This window comes from Lichenostomus cassidix, chromosome 1, assembly GCF_008360975.1.
Source record: "Lichenostomus cassidix isolate B80296 chromosome 1, HeHo_3.0, whole genome shotgun sequence".
Taxonomy (NCBI): Eukaryota; Metazoa; Chordata; class Aves; order Passeriformes; family Meliphagidae; genus Lichenostomus; species Lichenostomus cassidix.
The window spans coordinates 77,790,932-77,812,661 of NC_139479.1; the positions used below are offsets into that span (position 1 = coordinate 77,790,932).

The 21,730-nt window shown below is 38.5% G+C and overlaps 1 protein-coding gene across 2 annotated transcripts; it reads left to right on the forward strand.

Annotated features, from left to right (window-relative positions):
- The first annotated feature begins 5 nt into the window (after positions 1 to 5).
- Positions 6 to 19,797, forward strand: MRE11 (MRE11 double strand break repair nuclease). 2 transcript variants are annotated; one of them, XM_085064854.1, is made up of 19 exons: positions 6 to 257; positions 772 to 904; positions 3,393 to 3,553; positions 4,169 to 4,256; positions 5,167 to 5,308; positions 6,746 to 6,860; positions 7,876 to 8,061; positions 8,526 to 8,697; positions 9,411 to 9,491; positions 10,051 to 10,177; positions 11,526 to 11,626; positions 12,759 to 12,932; positions 14,058 to 14,120; positions 15,058 to 15,274; positions 16,197 to 16,283; positions 17,280 to 17,335; positions 17,773 to 17,843; positions 18,230 to 18,308; positions 19,432 to 19,797. In XM_085064854.1, the coding sequence occupies exons 1-19, from the start codon at positions 238 to 240 to the stop codon at positions 19,474 to 19,476; spliced, it is 2,118 nt and encodes a 705-aa protein (XP_084920980.1). In that variant the 5' UTR covers positions 6 to 237; the 3' UTR covers positions 19,477 to 19,797. The 2 variants fall into 2 exon arrangements, with proteins under 2 accessions (XP_084920980.1, XP_084920988.1); XM_085064862.1 differs by lacking the exon at positions 6 to 257 and having other exon boundaries at positions 771 to 904; positions 3,412 to 3,553.
- The last annotated feature ends 1,933 nt before the right edge of the window (positions 19,798 to 21,730 follow it).

Here is a 21,730-nt window from a genome sequence, read left to right on the forward strand (position 1 = left end):
TCGGCCGGAGCAGCGGCGGGAGCGGGAGCGGGAGGAGGAGAGGAATAGGGATAGGGAACGGGGCGGGTGATGGAGCGGGGTCAGTGATCATTCACCTCACTGTGCCTCCTGCGCTGACCCAGTGCCTGGTTTCGTCCCCTGCGCTTGCCGTACCGCCCGTGAAGAGAGGCGCAAACTCCCTGAGGCGACTGACGGCGCCGTGCCCAGAGCCTTGCCGTGAGGAGCCTCGGCACGAGGATGAGCTCCATCCACTCACAGTAAGCTCCCGCTGTCTGCAGCTCCGTGCGGTCCTGGCACAGCAGACAGCAAGTGTTTTGTACGTCTGGGATGAGTTAAGAGGAGCTGGGATCATCAACTGCGTTTTCCCTCAGGTCCCTGTGGTCACCATGCTTGCCTTCATTCACATGTAGCTTGCCAGTGCAAAGAGAGAATTAGACTGTTCAACAAGAGCTTTTAAAAGCAAAGAGCGTACAAAGGGTTGTTTAGTTCTTAATTAGATACTTCAGAGTATCTATTAATCTTCTTGCAGGCCTTTACTGGAGCAGAATGCCTGGGATAAAAAAAATCCTCCAACTGGTTGGTTTGGCGATGTGCTACTTGCTGCAAGCAGTGAAATATTTTGAGACTTATTACAGGACTGGTACTTGGTAGAGTTTTATGGCAAATCTCGGCATTTCATGACTTTGGACAGATCAACGTGCTTTAGTAAAGACAATGTTGCAATTCCCTATGCATATTGCTGTCCGACACAAGTTTTCCTGTTTTATTCAGGGATGATGAAGATACCTTTAAAATACTCATTGCTACTGATATTCATCTTGGCTATTTGGAGAAGGATCCAGTGCGTGGAAATGACACGTTTGTAACTTTTAATGAAATTCTGGACCACGCTCGAAAAAATGAAGTAAGTACTACTTTTTGGAGAGAGAAGGACTGAGGCTGTTGAAAATATGGTCCAATCTGCCAGGAGCTGTAAAATTTGGTCCTGGTACAATCTCTAGTAATACCAAATCAAATGGCTGAACTACTTCTTGTTTTCAGTTTCGTTTCTGTTTTAGTAAGAGGAGTGCCTGTTTCTTTGTGAGAGCATTCTTACTGAATCATGGCTTTGGTTACATTAGCAGTGTTTTTTGATTGTCTGCACTAGCTTCAGTGGCATTTAGAGACGGTTTGTCACTGCAAGGAGGGAAAGTAATTGAGGAGAGAGTGAGAGCAGTGATATACAGTCTTCTGACAAATCAGAGGAGCAAATATTAGAAGCTTTTGAAGTGTTAAGTGCTCAGTCGCTGAGCAGCTCCGGTGCCAAGCAGCTCTAGTGCAGGCACAATCAGCAGCAGAATCCTCTAATGTGGTGCACAGGGGGGCTTCCTGGGCCAGGGCAACGTCAGGGGGAGCCTAGGGTTGGAGCTGAGAGCTGCCAGGAGCTTCCAGAGCCTGATGGGACCTGGGTGGGGTCAGGAGCAGTGGCAGCCAAGTATGCCCCCACCTGTAAAAGAAGCTCCTGGAGAGTCTCAGCAGCCAGGAGCATCTCCAGCATGGCAAACAGACATGTTATGGCATGACATTTTGTGCAGGAAAGGCACTGAAGCCCTGCCAGCTCCACCAGGGAGCAGTGCTATCCATCTGGCAGGAAGCCATGGTCTCTCTGAGTTCTGCATGCAGCACGACTGACACAACTGCCCAGACAGAGCTCTGGTGGGAGCACACTGCCACCCTGGTGTGGAAGCTCAGCTGTGGGAGGTGCACTTGCATAGAGGAATTCTACTTAGAGCTTTGGGAGAAGCTGAGGAGGTTGAGGAGTATGAGGGAGCGTGTTTGTGAGAGAGAGATTACTGGAATCACAGCCTGCCTTCCATGGGACAGGCCTGACAGGCAGACAAGACACATGATAAAGGAGATTTCCTATCCTCGCTCCTTGCAGATGGACTCAGTTAATTAAGGGACGAGGGCAATAGCAACAAGTTCCTGCCTGGCACAGCAGGTGCATTTCCTCTGTGACTGCCCCGCCTCTCTGGGTACCGTGGCATAACTGGTGTGAGACTCTGCAAGTGGAACTGAGCAAGGATGGTGGTCCATCTAGCATAGACGTGTTGCTGCAGTTAAGTTGGCCTGTGTCAAATATCAAAACCGCTTCCATGGAGAAAAAAGGTGGATTGTTGTCATAGGAGGCTCCCTTCTGATAGGAACAGAAGACCCTGTATTGGGATTGGATCCACTTCTTAGGGAAGCCTGCTGCATCCCCGGGGCCTAAGCTGGTTGACAGCAGCGAACATGATCCAGGGTGTGCCCAGGTGGCCAAGAAGGTCTGAGGCATCCTGGCCTGGATCAGCAATAGTGTGGCCAGCAGGACCAGGGCAGTGATTGTTCCCCTGTACTCAGCACTGCTGAGGCCACACCTCAAATCCTGTGTTCAGTTCTGGGCCCCTCACTGCAGGGAAGACACTGAGGTGCTGAGGGAGTTTGGGATGTTTAGTCTGGAGAAAAGGAGGCTCAGCAGGGAGCTTATTGCTCTCTATAATTGCCTGAAAGAAGGGCATAGCCAGGTGGAGGTCAGAATTCTCTCCCAGGTAACAAAGTGATAGGACAAGAGGAAATAGCCTCAAGTTGCACCAGAAGAGATTTAGACTGCACGTTAAGAAAGATTTCTTCCCTGAAAGGGTTGTCTATCACTGGAACAGGCTGCCCAGGGGAGTGGTGGAGTCACATCCCTGGAGGTATTTAAAAGATGTGTGGATGTGGCACTTAGGGGCATGGTTTCATGCTGGACTTGGCAGTGCTGGGTTGACCCCTGGACTTCATGGTCTTAGAGTAATTCCCAATCTAAATGATTCTATGATCCCCTTTTTAAAGACTAGATGTTTGTTAGTCAGATTTTTTGTAATTTTGATGAGGTTTTTTCCAAATGCTTTTCCAAAAGCTAAATATATACAGTATATGCAGAAACTGCAACTCATACTTTCTCAAAGTAATGTGGTGATAGCTACTGATTTCTTTCCACTAGGTAGTGCAGCAATGAAAAAATAATGTAACCTGTCAAAAAATGTTCAGGAACCAATTTGGAGACCCTTGTTACATTAGTACACTGATGGGGGTTTTTTTGTTGTTTTTTTGGGGTTTTTTTAACCACTATCAGTTGTTTTCTCCTATGGCTCTTCTTAAATGAGTCTTTTTGGGTTTTATTTTGTTTTAGTTAATAGTTTAATTACTTTCCATAAGGAAGTTGAATGTTGTTTCTGCTACTACTAACTCCTTTTACCTAGAAGTATACTTCCTCATATATGAGGAAATATGTGGAACTCCCTAGAAGAAATAATTTAAACAATTGGCTTAGAAGTCTTTCAAGGTAATAGAAAATGTTGTATTAAAATAATAAAGCTTTCTGTTACATGCAGGTGGACTTTGTTTTATTAGGTGGGGACCTTTTTCATGACAACAAACCCTCCAGAAAAACAATACACTCTTGTTTGGAGTCACTAAGAAAGTACTGCATGGGTGATCGTCCTGTTCAGTTTGAAATTTTGAGTGATCAGGCTGTTAATTTTCATTACAGCAAGTAAGTATGTTACTATCAATTATCATGTGAGGCTTGGTGTGTGTATTGGGTGAATGTGTTGTGAATTTTAATTTATATCCTGAATGACTGGAAGTGGAATTTTTAGGCCTGTGTTTGTGGGACAGTTAAGAGGATAACTAACCTGCTATCTAAGTCTGTAAGAGAGCACAATACAATATTTTGAGAAACTTCTGAATGTGTTGTGACTCTTGATATATTTTTGTAATGTATAGTTTCTATTCTGTAAGTACAATATAAGTAAACCATTTCACATGAGTTGGTGTGGTAAAAGCAACAGAGTTCTTTGCATGTAAGAAAAAGGTTGCACAGCCTAATCCACTGCTACCACACAATTTTTTGTATAATTCTTTTCATGGTTTGTTCTAAAAAAATAGGTTCTTTTTGCTACCCTATTCCCTGTGGGAAGTGCCATTCCAGTCCATGAGTAAGAATCTTCTTATGCTTAAGCTTAAGCTTAGGCTTGTTTATAATCACTTCATTCTCATTTGTGCCATGGCCATGATCTGTTTGTCATGAAGTTAATTTGGAGAGAATATGGAGAATCATACACAAATTTGCAGATGTAGTTTAACTTAATTTCCTCTTCTTATTCAGGTTTCCATGGGTGAATTATCAGGATGAAAATCTCAACATTTCTATTCCGGTTTTTAGTATTCATGGCAATCATGATGATCCCACAGGGGTAATTATTATCATAATTGCACTGTTGCATTGCAAAGATATAGAAATAGAAACTTGTATAAAAATACAGTTCTGGGAGATCATGCTAGTGTTAGTCAGTTGCTCCATTCTTTGTGTAAATACTTTGTGTATATTTAGGAATTCTGTTAACAAGTGACAACAAGTTAAGTGTGTGGCATTCAAAAGCAAATGGAGAGAAGAGATCCGTATGAACTATGAATACTTTCTTAAATTATGTATGTTTCTGTCACTGAGAACAGAATCACTTTTCATGCCAGGAAGTGGCAGTCTTTCAGAGAGTTTCTAAAATATCCTATCTGTAGAGACTGAAAGCTTTTTTCTTAAAGAAGGAGCATTTTGATATTTTGATTTGTGCATATGTAGTGGATATGCATCATGCATTTTCAAGGAAGATAATGTAATAATAGTGAAATGCTAGCTTAAGAAGAAGCCACTAAAAGTGAGTAGGAAAAGGACACTTAAAAAGCATTAAAGTGCATGTGTTGAATGAATAATTTTGCATTTTATATCAAGTAGCAGTGTATCATGGAGATGAGTGTTTTAGCAGCAGTTTAACTTTGAACTTATTATGAGGTAGTTAGCTTAACCAGATAATTTTTGTAGCAGTTTAGAGACTGGCTGGTTTGGATATTTTTTGTGGTTTTGTTTTTCTGAATGATTTAATATTTAATTGCACATTGTTCAAATGAAGTGTGACTTGTAAGGAAAAGGGATTTGCTTCTGTATTCTCGAGTACTAACAAAACCCCTAATATGGGTGATGGGGTTTTTCACCTGCAGAAGTTAATTAAGGAAAGATATTCTCTCTTGTTTTTGAGACTTTCACTGAGACATTAAAGACTAAATGTTCTGTTCAAAGTTTTATGTTAATTTTTTAAATATTTTTTGTAGGCAGATGCACTGTGTGCATTGGATATCTTAAGCTGTGCAGGATTGCTGAATCACTTTGGACGTTCATCTTCTGTGGAGAAAATAGATATTAGTCCCATTTTATTGCGTAAGGGCAGAACAAAAATTGCTCTGTATGGCTTGGGTAAGTATTGGTCTGCCAGACTGTGACTAGACTGTTCATCTATAACTGAAACTCAAGAGGTCTAAATATAGTTGGAACAAACATGTAAGACTGCAACAAACATGGGGGTCTACGTAATTCTAAATTAAAACATACATTCTGTGACAGCATCAGGTTTCTCCTCCTTCTCAGTGTGTCACTGGCTTACAGGGGAGGTCTTGCATTTTTTTCTGTTAGAATAAATCCTTCAATAACTTGACTTTTGTACTTTTATTAGTCTTAAATGAGCCCTGCTTAAGCTAACCATTGATAGTGCCTGTGTATCGAGTCAGAGCAATCATGCTCTTCAATTCTCTCTTTTGTGTATTAAGGTTACTTCATCCTGCTTAGGCAAAACTTAAACACTCTATGTTCATGTGCCATTTTGTTGTATTTAAAAGCATAAGCTGTCTGAGCAGAAACCTAATGTCTTACATGTCTGTCCGAAATGGTTCATGGTAATCTCAGTTTCTTTAAAGAAACTTAAGAGTTTCGTACTTTAAAGTTGTGCTGTGATAGGTTTTCAACTTCAGTTTTGTTTCTTTGTATTTTCTTCAATGAATTCCCCTCTACCGTCACTTCTTACTTAGAGTGGTAATTTTTGACTGCTTTCTGTCTAGAGAAGTTACCAAGATCTTATTTTTTTACCCTTACTTTTTGTCCAGTCCAGTCATGACTGCTTAAACGCTTAATTCCAAGCAACTTTTATGGATATAAATTAAGTCCTAGTTGGCCATGATTTTGTGTTTAATGAGATACTTTGAAAGCTTGCTAGATGTTCGAAGGGTTAGTAGTTAGTAGAATGTTCTAATACCACAGTACTAAAGTTTTCAATAACAAAATCATTACTGAGAAATGCAAGAACTTTCTAAAGTACCAGTGTTGCTTCATGAAGATGTTCATGTCATGTTTCTTTGAGCTTGTGCCAGGATTTTATATGCCTTTTTGACTTTCTCAATGCTGATTTAGAGAGCATTTGTTCTTTTGCAATATACGGAAACTCCATATTTTATTTATTGAAATGCATCATGAACCCTGGCTATGGATGGTTTGGGGTTTTTTTTCCTAGTTAAAAACATCAAGGAAATAGTCAGAGACTTCCAGGGATGGGACATCCACAACTTCTTTGGGCAACCTCCTCCGGTGCCTTACCACCCTTACAGTAAAGAACTTCTTCCTAACATGCAGCCTAAATCTATCCTCTTTCAGTTTAAAACCATTCCCCCTTGTCTTATCACTGCATTCCCTTGTGAAAAATCCCTTTCCAGTTTTCTTGTAAGCCCACTTTAGGTACTGGAATGCTACTATGTTTAGTTCCTGATGCTTTTTTTAACAGAGTTGCTAGGAAAAGGCTATGAAATACAGACTTGTTTACCATCACAAAAATAATTTCTTTGTTTTGTTGTTTGTCCCCTTCAGGAGCTATTCCAGATGAGAGGTTGTATCGTATGTTTGTCAATAAGCAAGTAACCATGCTGAGACCAAAGGAGGATGAAGATAGTTGGTTTAACTTGTTTGTGATTCATCAGAATAGGTAACAGTATAGAATGAATTACAGTGACTTACTGTGTTACTTCATTAAACTGCCTGGAAAACAATAGGTGAGCAAGCCAGCTGCATTAGTTAGTGCTTCTTGTGAGCAGCTGGTTTCTTAAAATTTTCACGAGTAAAAACATTATTTTACAGCTCTTTATGAAGAAGAATCGTAAAGGAAAAGGTTTGAAATAAATGAGTTTGGGAAGAGATTTCCCAACTCTCCTAACTTTTATAGTTAGGAGCAGTGGAGGGTTTGTAGTGTGATATGGACATAATTAAGTCTTTTCTGTTTGTTAGAGCTGGAAGAATATCAGACTTTTCTATCCTTGTATGAACCATAGTTCAGCAAGTACCCTGTCTTCCCTTGCACTGCTGTGCTTTACAGATAGGTAGTGTTCTTTCTGCCTACAGGCTTCTGCCAGCAGTGGTAGTAGGAGCAGGCAGTGTTCTTTTCCAAATACTTTCTTCTAATTTTTCCCTGAAGAAGTGGGCAATCCTCATGTTCAAATAAGGGTTAGGCAGATGTAAACAAATATAGCTCAGATAACCCTCTGTACTGATGTCTGTCCAGTAGGCTGAAGGAACTCACTCCCCCATCTTGTGTGTCTTCTGGAAAGGGATTAGGGATGTCATGTCCCATGTCTGTTTAATTCAGTGGGTTTTACCCCACCATTTAAAAACAAAAAAATCCAACTAAAAACAGTGGCCGTGAGGTGCTGTAAAAGCATTCATGTAGGAAAAAACTAGTCTTGCAAACTAAGTAAGAAGAAAAGGGAGATCCAAATAAAAGGAGGGGAGCAGAAAACAGCGCTATGTAAAACAGTGAGATGTGTCAGTTGCCTGTTGTTTAACCAAACACTGAACAACTGTGTGAGAAATAAATGTGAAGAGAATCTGATGTGTATGTCAGATATTATTGCTGGAGTTCCTGTATAATTTTAAATCACAGTGGTGGTTTTTTCCTCCTTCACTCTCCCCTTGCCCATCTATTATTCTTTTCTTCTCTTGAACAGGAGCAAACATGGAGCTACCAATTACATTCCAGAGCAGTTTTTAGATGACTTTATTAATCTTGTTGTGTGGGGTCATGAACATGAGTGCAAAATAGCTCCATTCCAAAATGAACAGCAACGTTTCTATATTTCTCAGCCAGGAAGTTCAGTGGTGACATCTCTGTCCCCTGGAGAAGCCGTGAAGAAGTATGTGAGCTTTTCTTTTGTTGTTGTTTACCCCTGGTCTTACATGTCTCAGGTAGTGTGTTGAGAACAGAAAAATATTTGTATAAAGTATGCAAAGACTTGTATTACTGTGTGGATTAGCTTCAGACTGTGACATAATAAGCCAAGTAGATGGAATGAGTGCCTGGTATAACTTTTGCTTTGGTTACAATTTAATCTAACATTTGAAGCGAATGGACCTTAGCTAAGAGGAGTTACACCCTGATAAATTGGAATGCAAGGAACTGAGTGCAAGTGCTTTTGTATGGAACAAGCACAATCTAAACATTAGAAAATGAATGTTTGGCAGGGCCAACCCTGAAGTACAGATCTTCCTATAGCTTTGAAAGCTTTGTCATTGAAAAGTAAACATTTATTTGAAAACCAATCTTTATACAGTAGCTCTGTTAAGTTTATCTTCTAGTAAATTACCTTTTTCCTTCTAGACACATTGGTTTGCTGCATGTTAAAGGGAAAAAAATGAAAATGGAGAAGATTGCTCTAGAGACAGTACGAACTTTCCATATAGAGGATATTGTTCTAGCTGATCATCCAGATCTTTTTAATCCTGACAATCCTAATGTTACTCAGGCAATACAGGCATTCTGCATGGAAAAGGTAACTTGTGGTGCTAACAGCTTATAGATAACAGTGTATGGACAGGGGATGGGATCTGTGACTGGTTCTGATACTGGAAGATGAGAAATCTTGTGTCTTGCCCCCTATTATTTGAGACAGACTTAGTGTTTCCATAGGAAGCTAATTCCATGACAATCATTCTGCAGCCTTGGCTTCCAGATTCCTTGGGGTGACCTATTAAAGTAGGCTGGAACTCCTTTTTGGGTATCCATTTCATTTTTGTACAGAAAGTTTTGCCTAAGAGTGGGGCAGTGTTTGATGTGTGTGCTTTGGAGCCAGCATAAATACATTGACCTAAACCCTGAGAGCTCAGCTGTGCAGTCTGAAGTGGCAGAAGTAACTAAGCAAGTTTATTAGTTGCTTAGTTCTTAGGTTTATGTAAAGTCTCTTCCTGCTTTTCCCTGGAATTAGAAATTTAGCAAAGCATAGTGGCTATAAAATATCAGTGATGTAGATACTGCTGGACTACACTGTATCCAAGGATAAGCCTTTCATTGTCATGTTTTTCTGAGTCGTTCTGAATGGCTTTTGGCTGGATACTGGTACTTGCATGTTCAGGAATGAGAGCACATTCTATAATTATTTATTTTGATAGCTCCCCTTGCAAGTGGTTGTATTTTAAGTTAGACATGAAATGTTCAGGCATCTGTAAGAGAACAAAGTGGAACTGAACTTCTGATTCTCCTTCACAGGTGGAATTGATGCTGGACAATGCAGAAAGAGAACGCTTGGGAAATCCACACCAACCAGAGAAACCTATCATAAGATTAAGAGTAAGAAATTGTTCAGCTTGGATTGCTTTGTTTCTAAAGGTCACTGTGGAAAGTTTAAAAGCAAAGTCATGCTTTCTGTGTAAACACATAATATATGATTTTTTTTTGCTGCGTACAGGCAAATATAAATCACTTTCATACCATACTTCTGTTTACCTGTGGTGTAACTAGTACTCTGAGGTAAAGGATGAGATTGGTCATAAATGCACTTTACTCCTGGTCTGAGTAAGGGCATCAAAAGTGGCTATTTTCTGTGGAGTTTTTAAAGTCATATTATCCTGTGTGTGTTCCTAACCTAATCTATGGAAACCTTTCTGAAGGGTAGTAAGTTAAACAAATCAGGAACAGATTATAAATCTGAGCTGTTATTAGCTATTCCATTAATATTATTATTAGCTGGTATTAGCCATTAAATATTCTGCATAGTGAGGCATTAATTTTAGGTTGACTTTTTTCTTAGTTCTGATTTTTCTTTTTAAGTGCAACAAATTCATTTTGATTTGTGCAGCTTCTGCATTTCTCTTTGTTTTATAATTAAATTTGTCCTTTTCTCCCTTAGGTTGATTATGCAGGTGGCTTTGAACCATTCAGTGTCCATCGTTTCAGCCAGAAGTACATGCATAGGGTGGCTAACCCAAAAGACATCATACACTTTTTCAGGCATCGTGAACAAAAAGAGAAAAAAGGTAGTTATGAAGGAAGGAATCATTGGCTTGCCTTTGTTGTCATTCTTCTTTCTTTATTTTGTTGCCCCAGCACTTGCAAAGGCTTGGTGTCTACCATCTAATGTGTTATAGGAGAGTAAAGATGCATTGTCTTATTTAAGTGTATATATTGCACAATTATTTCTCTTCTATTTCCAGATTTATCTAAAACTCTGATATTCAGCACAGCATCTTCTGACAGTTATTCATAAACAGTTCCTTTGTTCTTTGACCTCAAACCTTACTGAGTGGCTTAAAGTAATACATATAATATGCTAAAAAACTCTCACCAGTTCACAGTAGTGCCTTGTAAGGGCATCATCCAGTTCCAGTGACAGTTTTTACACATTCTGTCAGTTTTATGAAGTTCAAAACATTGTTTTGTGAATAAAAACTGCTTTTAGTGAGATGTTTTTAAAATTATACTGTATTGATCTTGGTTTATTTTGCTTTGATTTTCTTTTTTCATAGTTGTGCAATCTCATTACCATTTTGAGGAGCTACCACATCTGTCAAAATGTTTCACCGATACGTTTTGCTTTTCCTATTTAATGTGCATCTCAGCTTCAGGAAAGGAATATAAAAAATAATACTATGGTTTTTTTGCATTGCTTTATTAAACAGCCTATAATATAAGGCAAGTGGCTAATGAAGTGCTCAGTGCTTTCAGTACATGTGCACATTGTGGTCCAGTACAGGTGATATTAAGACTTCAGGAATTCAGAAGTTGTTACTGTTACTTTTGTCATAGCTGCATATATAACCCTGCTAACAAAGCAGTGGTTTGTGCTTTCATGTTGCAGATGTCTTAAAGTAGTCTGTAGTCACTTTATCTTACTTTGTGTGGTATGTGTGTAACCTCAGATGATTATCACTCTCGTTGTTTTGCCATTCCTATTTTGCCGCCTGAGAATAGGGGATGAATTTATGAGCATTTTCTATTGAGAATTGGTCAGCGTGCTTTGGAGGAAAATTTTTTCTTTAGTAAATGGGTTACTTACAAAAAACTTTGGTGCTTTGATGGCTCCTTTGATTTTCTTCCATTTGTGATCTAGAGTTCCATTACAGTAACCTTCAGGACATAGTGTTCAATATGTGTTAGTTAGAAGAACTCTTTATATCTGCTAGAGGTGGAGTTGTCTGCACAATTCTTGCTTCTATTATGTTTTCCCATGTTTTCAGGCAGTAGACTCTAAAAAGAACAAAAAGCCTTACCTATAAAAAGGACCACAGTTCTTAGGAGGCCTGCATTAACCTTTTCTCCTACTACTGTCAGTGGGACAATAAAAGCTGCAAATGTGGATGATGCCACTGTGCTTTTCTATTCTAGACATTGATTTTAATTTTGGAAAATTGGTTAGCAGACCCGCTGAGGGAGTGACACTGAGGGTGGAAGACCTTGTAAAGCAGTATTTCCAGACAGCAGAAAAGGTATTTTTCTACCTTTTATGATTTTCCTTTTTGATGTCATATAATACTTTTATCTATTTTCTTTTTCTTTCTTAATGGAAGCAGTGTGCCCTGAAAAGATTCTGATATTGACGAAGAAGTAAATTTATTTCCCATGTAACTGTATGAGCATTACCACATAAAGTGTGAGTCTTAGATTAACAAGTAACTGTTGTGAATAGTTTGTGTAGTTGTGTGAACACACATTGGTTTGAGAGCTTGATAACTCTTCATGTTAACATGCATGCCCTGTACTAAGTGGTGTGTCATGTACCCAGGTGCAGGAGGAAAATGTGAGGCAGCGTAATTTACTATAGGCCCAATGTGAGACTGTAGCATTTACTATTACCAGCTGACTTGGGGTCACTTTGCAGTTTATTTGTGTCCTCAGATGTAGTGCATTTCCACTTTTTACTTAAAGCAGAGCAGGGAGAAGGAAGAGACACCCCTTGCTAATTTGCTTTCTTCCCAGCCTGTTTTTAAATCTAGTGTATTTCCCTTTACCCAACACCACAGCAGTAACATCTCAGAGATAAAAAAAATCAGTGAGCCAGGTGCCCAAATGCTTGATCCAGTTGGTCAAGCATAACTTGCAGAAGCTACTTCAGGACATGCTTTGTAGAAAGTCTTTAGAGCAAGAATTCTTGAGGTAAAGATCCTTCAAATTACATCATCCTGCCTAACTTTAGACACATGGTAGGTGTCAGGATTAGGACAGCATAAATCATATTCTTTTGTTCTGCTTATCTTATTTAAACATTTTATTTTATAATAGCTAGAAAGTTTATTCCTCTGGGCAGCATTATTTCATTGGAGTTTTTATTTTAGATATTACTAGCTTGCAGTTTTTTACTGTTCATAAAGCTTTTTGCTTTGACTAGTTTGAAAAATATTCTGTAAAGTTGGTGTGACATGCTAGTAGCAAGAGAGTTAGAATTGGTTTGTGACAAGTAACATTTGCTTATTGCTGTGTTTTTCTCGGGTTGAAATGTTCAATGCACATTACTGTTCTTGCAATCAACTTTCTGTAATATTTATCTGAAACAAGTGGAATATTGCTTGCTTTCTCTAATGGCAGATGCTTCTTAACTAATTGTTTTCCCTAATTCCAAAGAAAGTACAGCTTTCACTTCTAACTGAAAGAGGAATGGGAGAAGCGGTGCAGGAGTTTGTGGACAAAGAGGAAAAAGATGCCATAGAAGAGCTGGTGAAATTTCAACTAGAAAAAACACAGAGGTTTCTCAAAGAGCGTCGCACTGACGCAGAGGAAGAAAAAATAGATGAGGAGGTAATTTTCTGTTAATGTTGATTCCCCAAGAGAGGTTGAGACAATAATTGGTTTAATGGATTTGTCTGTGTGTGGAGAGCATGTGCAACATTTGCCTCTAGTCATTTTCTGCAATTCATAAATGAATATTAATGATGAAGTTTCAAATAAATGGTTTCAAAACTTACATTGCATATGGGGTTTAGGTTGCACACAGATGCATAGAAGAGACCTGTCTAATACATGTAGAGCTACAGTCTTACAACTATTGTGATAAAAGATATCTCTTCTTATCTTTTTCATATTGGCTTAGGGAGGAGTATAAGAACAGGACAAGCATAAAGGAAGCTTATTCTTCAGGTGCTCTACTTCTAAGTGCTTGCAGCTCAGGGTATCCCAGAGACAAGCCTGGTTCATGTGTATTGATTAATCCTTAATAGGCATTTTTGCCAACTCATTGAGCTTCCACATGAGCCCATGTATTCAGCTGTAATATTCAAGCATTGTAGAACAAGTTGTTCTGCAGCTTATCCATGCAGTGTGTAAAGAATAATTAGTTGGGGAAGGAAGGCTTCATCTACCTGTTTTCTTACTGATTGCTTTAATACATGAGGGATTGAAAGAGATCATAAACAATCAGTGCCTGCAGGCTTTCTGTGACACTTCAGGGTGGTTTTGTTGTTGTTTGTTTTTAGAACTAACATCTTTCTGTGTCGCCTCATATCGTGTTCCATATTTGTCACATTGAGCTTCCTTAGTTGTACGTGTACTGCAACATTGTCTCTTCTCATGTAGTTATTTTCTATCCTGCTTCTTCATCTTTATCCCTTTTTTCAGTTATTCATATTTGGACGTCCCTTATTCTCATAATTGTATACTCTCCTTCTCTTAAACACAATATCTCCTTCATCATGGCCCAAGCTTTTCTTCTCCCTAGTGATGTAGCTCCAGTTATTAACAGAATGTGAGATTTTTAAACCACAGGACAGCATAAAAGGATTCTAAACAAACTGCTCTGTTATTCTTGCACTCTTCACTTTTTACATGAGCTTAATGATTCAGACATTAAAACTTCACACTTACTGCATTTTGATTATTGTATGACATGAACTGTTATTGTGACTGGAACTGGTTTTTTTAATTCAGGTGCGAAAATTCAGGGAGAGTAGAAAAAAGAATACTGAAGAAGAGGATAAAGAAGTCCGTGAGGTAATTCCTCTGAATTTTGAACATAGGCTGAAAAATGGAATGGTGACCTCTGTGTATAAATGCAGTAATTTAGCAATGCTTCAGCAATACTTCAGCATTGTCCTTGCCAAAAAGTGCCTGTCTGCCTTTAAAGCTTAGTTAAGTCTATTTGAAGTCTTTGTTGGGATAATTTTTACCTATGATAGTGCTTGATTTGGCTTTTGAGATCTCTTGTACAAATCTGTGAACCTGAATGTTCATTTGTTCTTTCTTTTGACTGAAGTTAGACCAGGCAGGTCTGTATGTATTGAGTGATATTACAGGAACAAACTGGGAGTATTGGTAAACCTTTAGGTGCTGTGTCCTTATCAGCAATCTTAATTCTTAGAGTCTTAGATCTCCTAAATATTCATACGTAGATTGCCTGTGTTTTTCCGAAGAGAATTGCCAACTACTGATAGCATGGATGCTCCTTTGTCTTTGCAAGTTATGTGGGATTGGAATGAACTTTTGAGACAAGGACACCTGGGAGTGAGATTCAGTTCTCCCAGTCTGAGATATCTTCATGTGAGCTAGTTGTCATAAGCACCAGCTGTCATCAGTAAAGTTCAAGTCAGCGGAGCCCAGAGGTGCTTCCTCTGAGCAGATTTCTGTAACTGACACAGGATGACCTGAGCTGTTCACCAAACTCCACCAACGTGTCACATTAATGAGCTCCAGTCTGTTATCAGAGCTTAGCTAACTACTGTCACACATCTAATTAAATAGACTTAGTATTTTCACAGGTGTCCTTGCCTTCCATAACACTGGATTTGGGTCTTCTAAGCCTCACTGGTTTAGAACTTGTATTTTTATTTATAGTTATATTATATATGTATTATACACAACTAAGATTTAAGAGTGGTGCATTTCATCATTTAAGATTCTTTTTCCTATAATGCTTACTGTTCCATTTCAGGCAATGAGCAGGGCCAGAGCCCACAGGTCTGAGAGTGAAGTTCTGGTCACAGCCTCCAGTGATGAAGATTCCATGGATGTGGAGATGATAGGCAGTGGTAATCCAAGTGATGGCCTTTCTTCAACACTTAGCCGAGGAAGGGGTCGGGCAAGAGGCAGGGCAAGAGGTGCAAGAGGACAAAATTCAGCAGCAAGAGGTTCGTCTCGAAGAGGAAGAGGTAAGAAGAGCTTCACATTCTTTGTACTGCAGTTCCTGACTTTTTTCTTTGAAAGGTGACTCTCTTCTGATGCTTCCATCATGTAGAAATTTGCTGCTTAAGGACCCCTACTGGAAAAAAATCTCTACTCAAATACTTGTGATATCCTGTTACATACAGCTGACTGCCTTACAAGGCTTAAGTTGTGACCTTTTCATTGTGGTTGAAATTAAAATGTTTTGCTTCCCAGCTATGGAAATATAGTAGATTCCTAAAAGATGCATTATTGGGAAGGTTTGTGCAATGAAGTGCTTGGATAAACCTTTGTCACTGCTATAGGTAGTGCATTTGATCAGTATAAAGAGGAGGTACAGATTGTTTCTATTCTAATGTAATTTACAAGAGATTTCAAGTTTCTAGTGACTGAAAAAATGGGGAGTGTCTCCTAAGCAAAACTAGTTAAACAGCTCCTTGACTATGTGTGATTGTACACTTTACTGTGGTAATGGTACTTCCATTATAGATGTACTTTGATTATATATAAATATATAAGTGAAAAAGATGGGATCTTGCAGCATCTACTCCTTTGAGTTGTCTCAGTAGTATGTCCTCAGAGCAGGATGAGTTGAAACAAACTCTGTTGTCTTGGGCCTGATTTGGTTAGTGCTTTTAAACTAGTTCTGTGAGAATGTGCTCCAACATTGTTGTTATCCCACCAGAGCAGAGCTCTGTGTGTTAAGAGGTTGTGCCTGTGGACCTTTGAATACTTGACCCAGAGCAGTACTTCTGCATCCAAGGAGGGCTTTCTTTCAAGGAAGAAAGGGAGGAGTAAAGAGGATTGTAGATTTCTTTTTTAAGTGACTTCCCACTCAGCAGTGATAGACTAAAGAGAAAAAAAAATTAACTACTGAACAGCTTTGCATTTTGTTTGTTTCCTCTACAGGAACCACTAGCCAAGAGTCATCAGCTTCTAGCAGCAGATCTTACAAGCCTGTATCTGTTCCTGCCAAGAATATGTCTATCATGGATGGTAGGCCTGTGATCTGTCTGTCACTCTAATCTGCTCTCTCAAATTGTAGTGAAGGTGTTTATTTAATGGTGAAATGCCTTTATTGCCTTTTTTTCCATTAGTCCATTTCAGCTGTGAGAGATTCTTTCAGCACTAATGAAATAGAATAACTAACAGTGATGAGAGAAAAAAAAAAGGAAAAAAAGAATAATGATATTTTTCCATCATGGGGTAAAATGAAATGGATTAGGAACTTCTGGCTAGAACTGGAAATAGGAAACATATTACTGTATGCAGTTTCCTAAGGAATAAGCGTAGAAAGAATGTGACTTAGTAACATTTTATGCAGGATATTCCTCAGGGGATAAAAAGTTAAATTTGACTGATGCTTACAACTTAGTAACCTTTAATGCAAATCTATTTAGCCTTACACTGTAGCAAGTTTCAGAAATGCCAGATTTTACCGGGGAAGAAAAAAATTACTATTAAGCCACCTACATATGTGAGAGTAGTTCTTCCTTGCTATGGAGGACAAGCTCTGAGGAAACAGCATTCATAATCTGAGTATTAAGGAAGAAAATACTGCTCACAAATCCACCCATAAATGCCACACAAAATACCACATGGTAGACTGAGTTTCAAATTAATGGGCAAATTGGCCAGCAAATTACCTGAAATATTGTAGAGAAATTAACTTTAGCAGATGTGTTCATGTCTAAAATGTTAGATATACAGGAATTTCAATTACAGTAATATTTTTTGCTTCCTTGTAACCAAAGTTACTGATGATATTTCAGCCAGACTGGGAAGCACCTGCAGCTGCAGGGAAGGTTATATCCTTGGGTTGTCAGACTCCAGCAAAAGCTTAATTTATGTTTTAGTTTTGTATATTTGTTTTACAGGGTATTTTGCAGTTGAAATGCATGCTAGGCAGGTCTTAAATAAAAAGAACTATATCATGTTGTTTGCATTTAATTGTGTGAGCATTTTAAAAATACTACATATGTTTTATTCCAGCTTTTAGGTCTTCAAAAGCAGACCACTCTTTAAAATCATTCCAGTCTTACTCTGAGGTAAGCAGCTTCTTGTATGAGTGAAGTTGTGCTACTTTTCACTGCTGATTTGAAAAATAAATACATGGTCAAAACTAAATCAGAAGATGTTCATTCCCAAGCTATCAGTTCCAGCATTAAGAAGTTTCTGCATGTTACTTTGTAGACCTTTTGTATCCTTTTTTGTTGTGGTGTTTGCTGAGAAAATCATGTTTTATTTATGACCATACTCTAAGATACCAGGTGTATATACTCGAGTGTTTTGGTGGCTTCTTCAAGGTCAAAGCTGTGAAGAGTAAACTTGTGTTGTATTTGCAAGTTTGTACAGTTCTAGCCTAGAGCCCTCTTAAGTGTGTATTATGCTAAGTAAGTAGGTGTATAGTTGGGAAAAACCTCAAAGGCTTTGTGCTATAGTAGTGCAACATTATGTGGAAAAACATTATACTTTTTTTTTTCAGGATATTGTAGATGTTGATTCCGATCCAGAAGACATTTCTTTTGTTCCTCCTTCTTCCAAAGCAAATCAAAGGTCAGTATGTTTGCTTCATGAGTGCAACCATGAGTGCCTTATTTCTGACTTATTTCTGACTCTGATCAGCAGAGTCCAGGTATCTGATTGACTGCCGGATTTTTAGGAAAGTCATAACACTGCTTCGAGAATTTATATAAATTTTTATTTGTTAATGTGGATTATCTTCCTATAACAAAAAGATTCCTGATTGAGGTAAACTTGATCAGAGCTTTAGTATTAATATGTTATTTCAAGAATTTGTATTGTTCTACTTATTGTTATTTCTGTTTATTTTTACTCTGTGTACTGGTTATCCAACTCTAAGTTAAAAGGGAAGTTACTGGAATGTCTGGTAACTAAGAACATGCTGATGCCATTTTTCTGTTCTCTTTGTATGTTTCAAGGTTGACAACTACATCTTCCCTTAGTAAAAGAGGTTCACAAAGCCAAGCATCTAGAGGAGTTGATTATGAGTCAGATGAGGTATGGTATATAGTACTATTTTTTAGTTTTATTTCATGTAAGTTTCTATAGCTTACTGTTTTATGGTTATTTGAGTAAAGCATTGCAGAGCAAAATTGAATTTATTATATTTTTCACTAGCAGGGCTAGATTATTGCAACCAACTTTAATTAGACTCCCAGCATAATGATTAAAAATAAGGCTAGAAGGGAACTCAGGAAAATATCCAATCCTTTTCCCCTTCAATTTTTAATCAGTGAATTGTCATTACTGAAATGTGGGCCTGGAATTGCCTGGGAGAGAAAGTAATTATAATCTCTTCCAGTGGTTAGCTACATCCTTTCATTGGGTTATGTATTTTATTCTTGTAAAAAGGAAGATTTTTTTTTCTTTTTTTGCATTTAGAAATGGCTCTTTTCTGGGGCACTTTGTTTTATTGTTTGCAAATTACATAAGTACGCTTCTTAAAAAATCTAAAACATTGTCTTCAAGTCTAATACGTCTGCTCTTGCAGTATATCTTTGAACTGCTAAAAAATGGTTTCTTCCACAATTAAGCAAGTAGAACTTTTTACACATTTTTTCATTGACTAGAATAGACTCTGTTCTGTCAAGCACTGTGCAGTTTGTTTTCACAGGCTGTCATGCATGGTCAGAATCCATTCCTTAACAATGTCAGATGCTGGCCACTTCAGAGAAAATACTACATTCTTGTCCCTTCTCCCCACTGTGCTGTCTCTTCTTGTTCCTGAAATAAAAAGCTACGTTTGCTTGAATATAGAAAAAGAAATAGTATTTTTGATTCATGCAAATATCAGTAAGTTATGATGTGTGATGTGTATATGGACATAATTTTATTGACATATGTGCTGCTCATTAACCACTGAAACATAAACTGTTCCTTATTCCAGAGCAGTTTTTCTGGTCATATTGGCATAAGCTTGGTTTCTGTTCTCTGCATGTCTGTGATGTGGCTTTTAAATCAATAAATGGTCTCTTTCATATCAAAACGAACAAAAACAGGTCTGTCAGAAAACATGGAATCCTATGGCCAGGCTTTCTGGTTTAATCTACAGGTGACTTTGCTTTTTATGGCATGGAATGCCTGCAGGTTCTAGTAATGTGTATCTCTTTGCAAATTGCAGGATGATCCATTCATGAGCCCTGCAACGTCAAGAAGGACTAAGTGATTTCTGGCTCAATATGCAAGAGAGACTTTGGAAGTTTGGGAAGAAAATGGAAAGCTGTTTGCAAGACTTTCTCTATATGATATTTCTCTGTTACTGATGGCTTGTCTTCCATTTTCACTTCTGGGAAACGGTTTGGTTTGGGTTTTTTTTTCCCCAGTGGCACCAAATTTGGTATAATTTGTTGCATTGCTTGATGCACTAGACTAGAGGGTGTGATATTCTGAAATACTGCCTGAAAGTGCAAGTTCTTTCTAAAACTCTAAAGCCCTGTTTTCTTTTTGGGATGATAATAAAAATGACAGTTATATCTTTTCTATAAAACTCCATCTCTTTGGTTTGAATTTTGTAGGGAAGTAAATTATAGTAGTATGCAGGTTATGGATATGGACACACAGCACATTGGAACTTATTTGCAATTTGCTATAGTTACAGTTGAAAACACTTAATTCAGAGTAGTAGTTGAATACAAGCATAGAGTTTTCAGTATTGAAGCTGTAAAATATCTTACTTCTTTCAACTCTACCAAGAGAACTTAAACCCAGGATTAAACATCATACTGTGTGGGAATGAATTCTGCTCTGTAATTCAAAAAGTACCAAAGGGGACTCTATATTTTGATGTTACATGCACAAAGATTTTAGCCAAGTGTATAAGAATAATAGGAATCCTATCAAAGGCTCTTTTTCTCTTTTCAAGATTCCTTTTTTCAGTCAGCTGTCAAATTCACAATGGTTTTGTGTTAAAATTGGCTTGTATGGAAGCATAGCAGCCTTCACTTCAGGGGAAAACATGTAACTGCTATGTGGAGAAAGACTGTACTTTAAAGAGATGCTTGTCCTAATCATTAATGTGATTGGTTATACAAGGGGGTAGGAGGCTCAGAACTCAACATTATTTCTTAGTAATCACACTGGATAGTTCTTGAAAAATCACTTCTCAGCCACGTAACTTCAATTCACCTGCCCAAGGAAAGCTCAAAAACTCAGCAAAGCTCAAAAATTCATTAAAGCCATGGTAGTGAAAGATTTTGCCCAGGAGCAAGGGGCAGAAAGAAAAGCACACTCTGCTTTATATTTAAAAAGAGAAAAAGGCATTATTCCTGTTCTTCAATGCTTCCAAACCTTTTGGCATGTCTAGCTGACTTTTTTATATTCTTCTTATAATACTTTATTCCCACTAGGCCTGTTTTTTAATTTATTATAATCTTCTTAAGAGTACTCTAGCACAAGTGTTTTTGATGACATTTTTTTCACCTGAATTCATGACCCATCTATCTTTATTTCAAATATTACTTTTCACTTAAAAAATTGCATCATTTCAGAGATGCCTTTTACAAAAACCAGATTCAGCATGCCAAATCCTGACATTCCTGTGCAGCTGCTTTTTTTGCTGTCAGGGAGTGCTGGGGGTTGTGGAGCAAGGCTGAAGGTGGCAGGGGCAGGTATCAAGCTGCCAAATCTACTACAGCCTGTTCTCTAGTAACAGCTACATGTAGGTGAGCTGCTTGAGTAGCTCATACTGGAGCATGTTTAAATACAAACTAAATCAGAAAGATCATGTGAAGAAGAGAAAGGCACACCAGCAATGTGGGAGAAACCTCATACAGAGAGCTTCTACTGTGCTTTTTCCATGACCCTTTCTGGGTATTTGGGGTAGGCCTGCCACTGCCCTCTCTGTTCTCATCCCAAACCTGTAAAAACACTGCTCTGTCCCACTTTCTGCTATTTTCTTGGGCTTTTATTTGAGACTGGTTTCCTGACAGCGCTTCTGATTGGTACACATTTCTTCTGTCTGAATGGTTGGGGTGACTGCCACCTTAGGAGCTCAGCAGGTTCACTGGAAAGCTTTGTCTGAAACAGGTGAATTGCCTACAGAGCTCAAATTGGACAATTTTGTGGAGGAAGCAGTCTCTGGCAGCAGTGTGCAGAGTAGCGCTGTGGGCTGTCCATTCTGCTTGTTCTGCTGTGTGCACCTCCTGAGGAGTGGGGAAGAGAAAGCAGCCTGAGGAGTTCACTGAGGCTCTCACAAACGTTTTTTGGAAGAGTTACTTTCATGAATGAATAACCAGCTCATAATACAAGCTTTTCAGATAATGGTCGTTTAATCGGTGGTTAAATAAAGCTTTCTGTGTACAGAGCCAGCTCTGGCTGGGGTTAGTTGACGCCATGCAAGCAGACCTGTCCCCAGCAGAGGTGCAGCTGTACATGTCCACTTGGGAAGTGGCACATCTGTGTAAGATTTGTGGTTCTTGGTC

What these genes read in the sequence shown, in the direction of transcription:
- MRE11 (XM_085064854.1), top strand. Translation starts at nt 238, where the DNA reads ATGAGCTCCATCCACTCACA. An exon ending in AATTGCTCTGTATGGCTTGG is followed by an intron (nt 5,309 to 6,745) that starts GTAAGTATTGGT and finishes TGTCCCCTTCAG; the next exon opens with GAGCTATTCCAGATGAGAGG. An exon ending in TCTTCCAAAGCAAATCAAAG is followed by an intron (nt 17,844 to 18,229) that starts GTCAGTATGTTT and finishes GTATGTTTCAAG; the next exon opens with GTTGACAACTACATCTTCCC.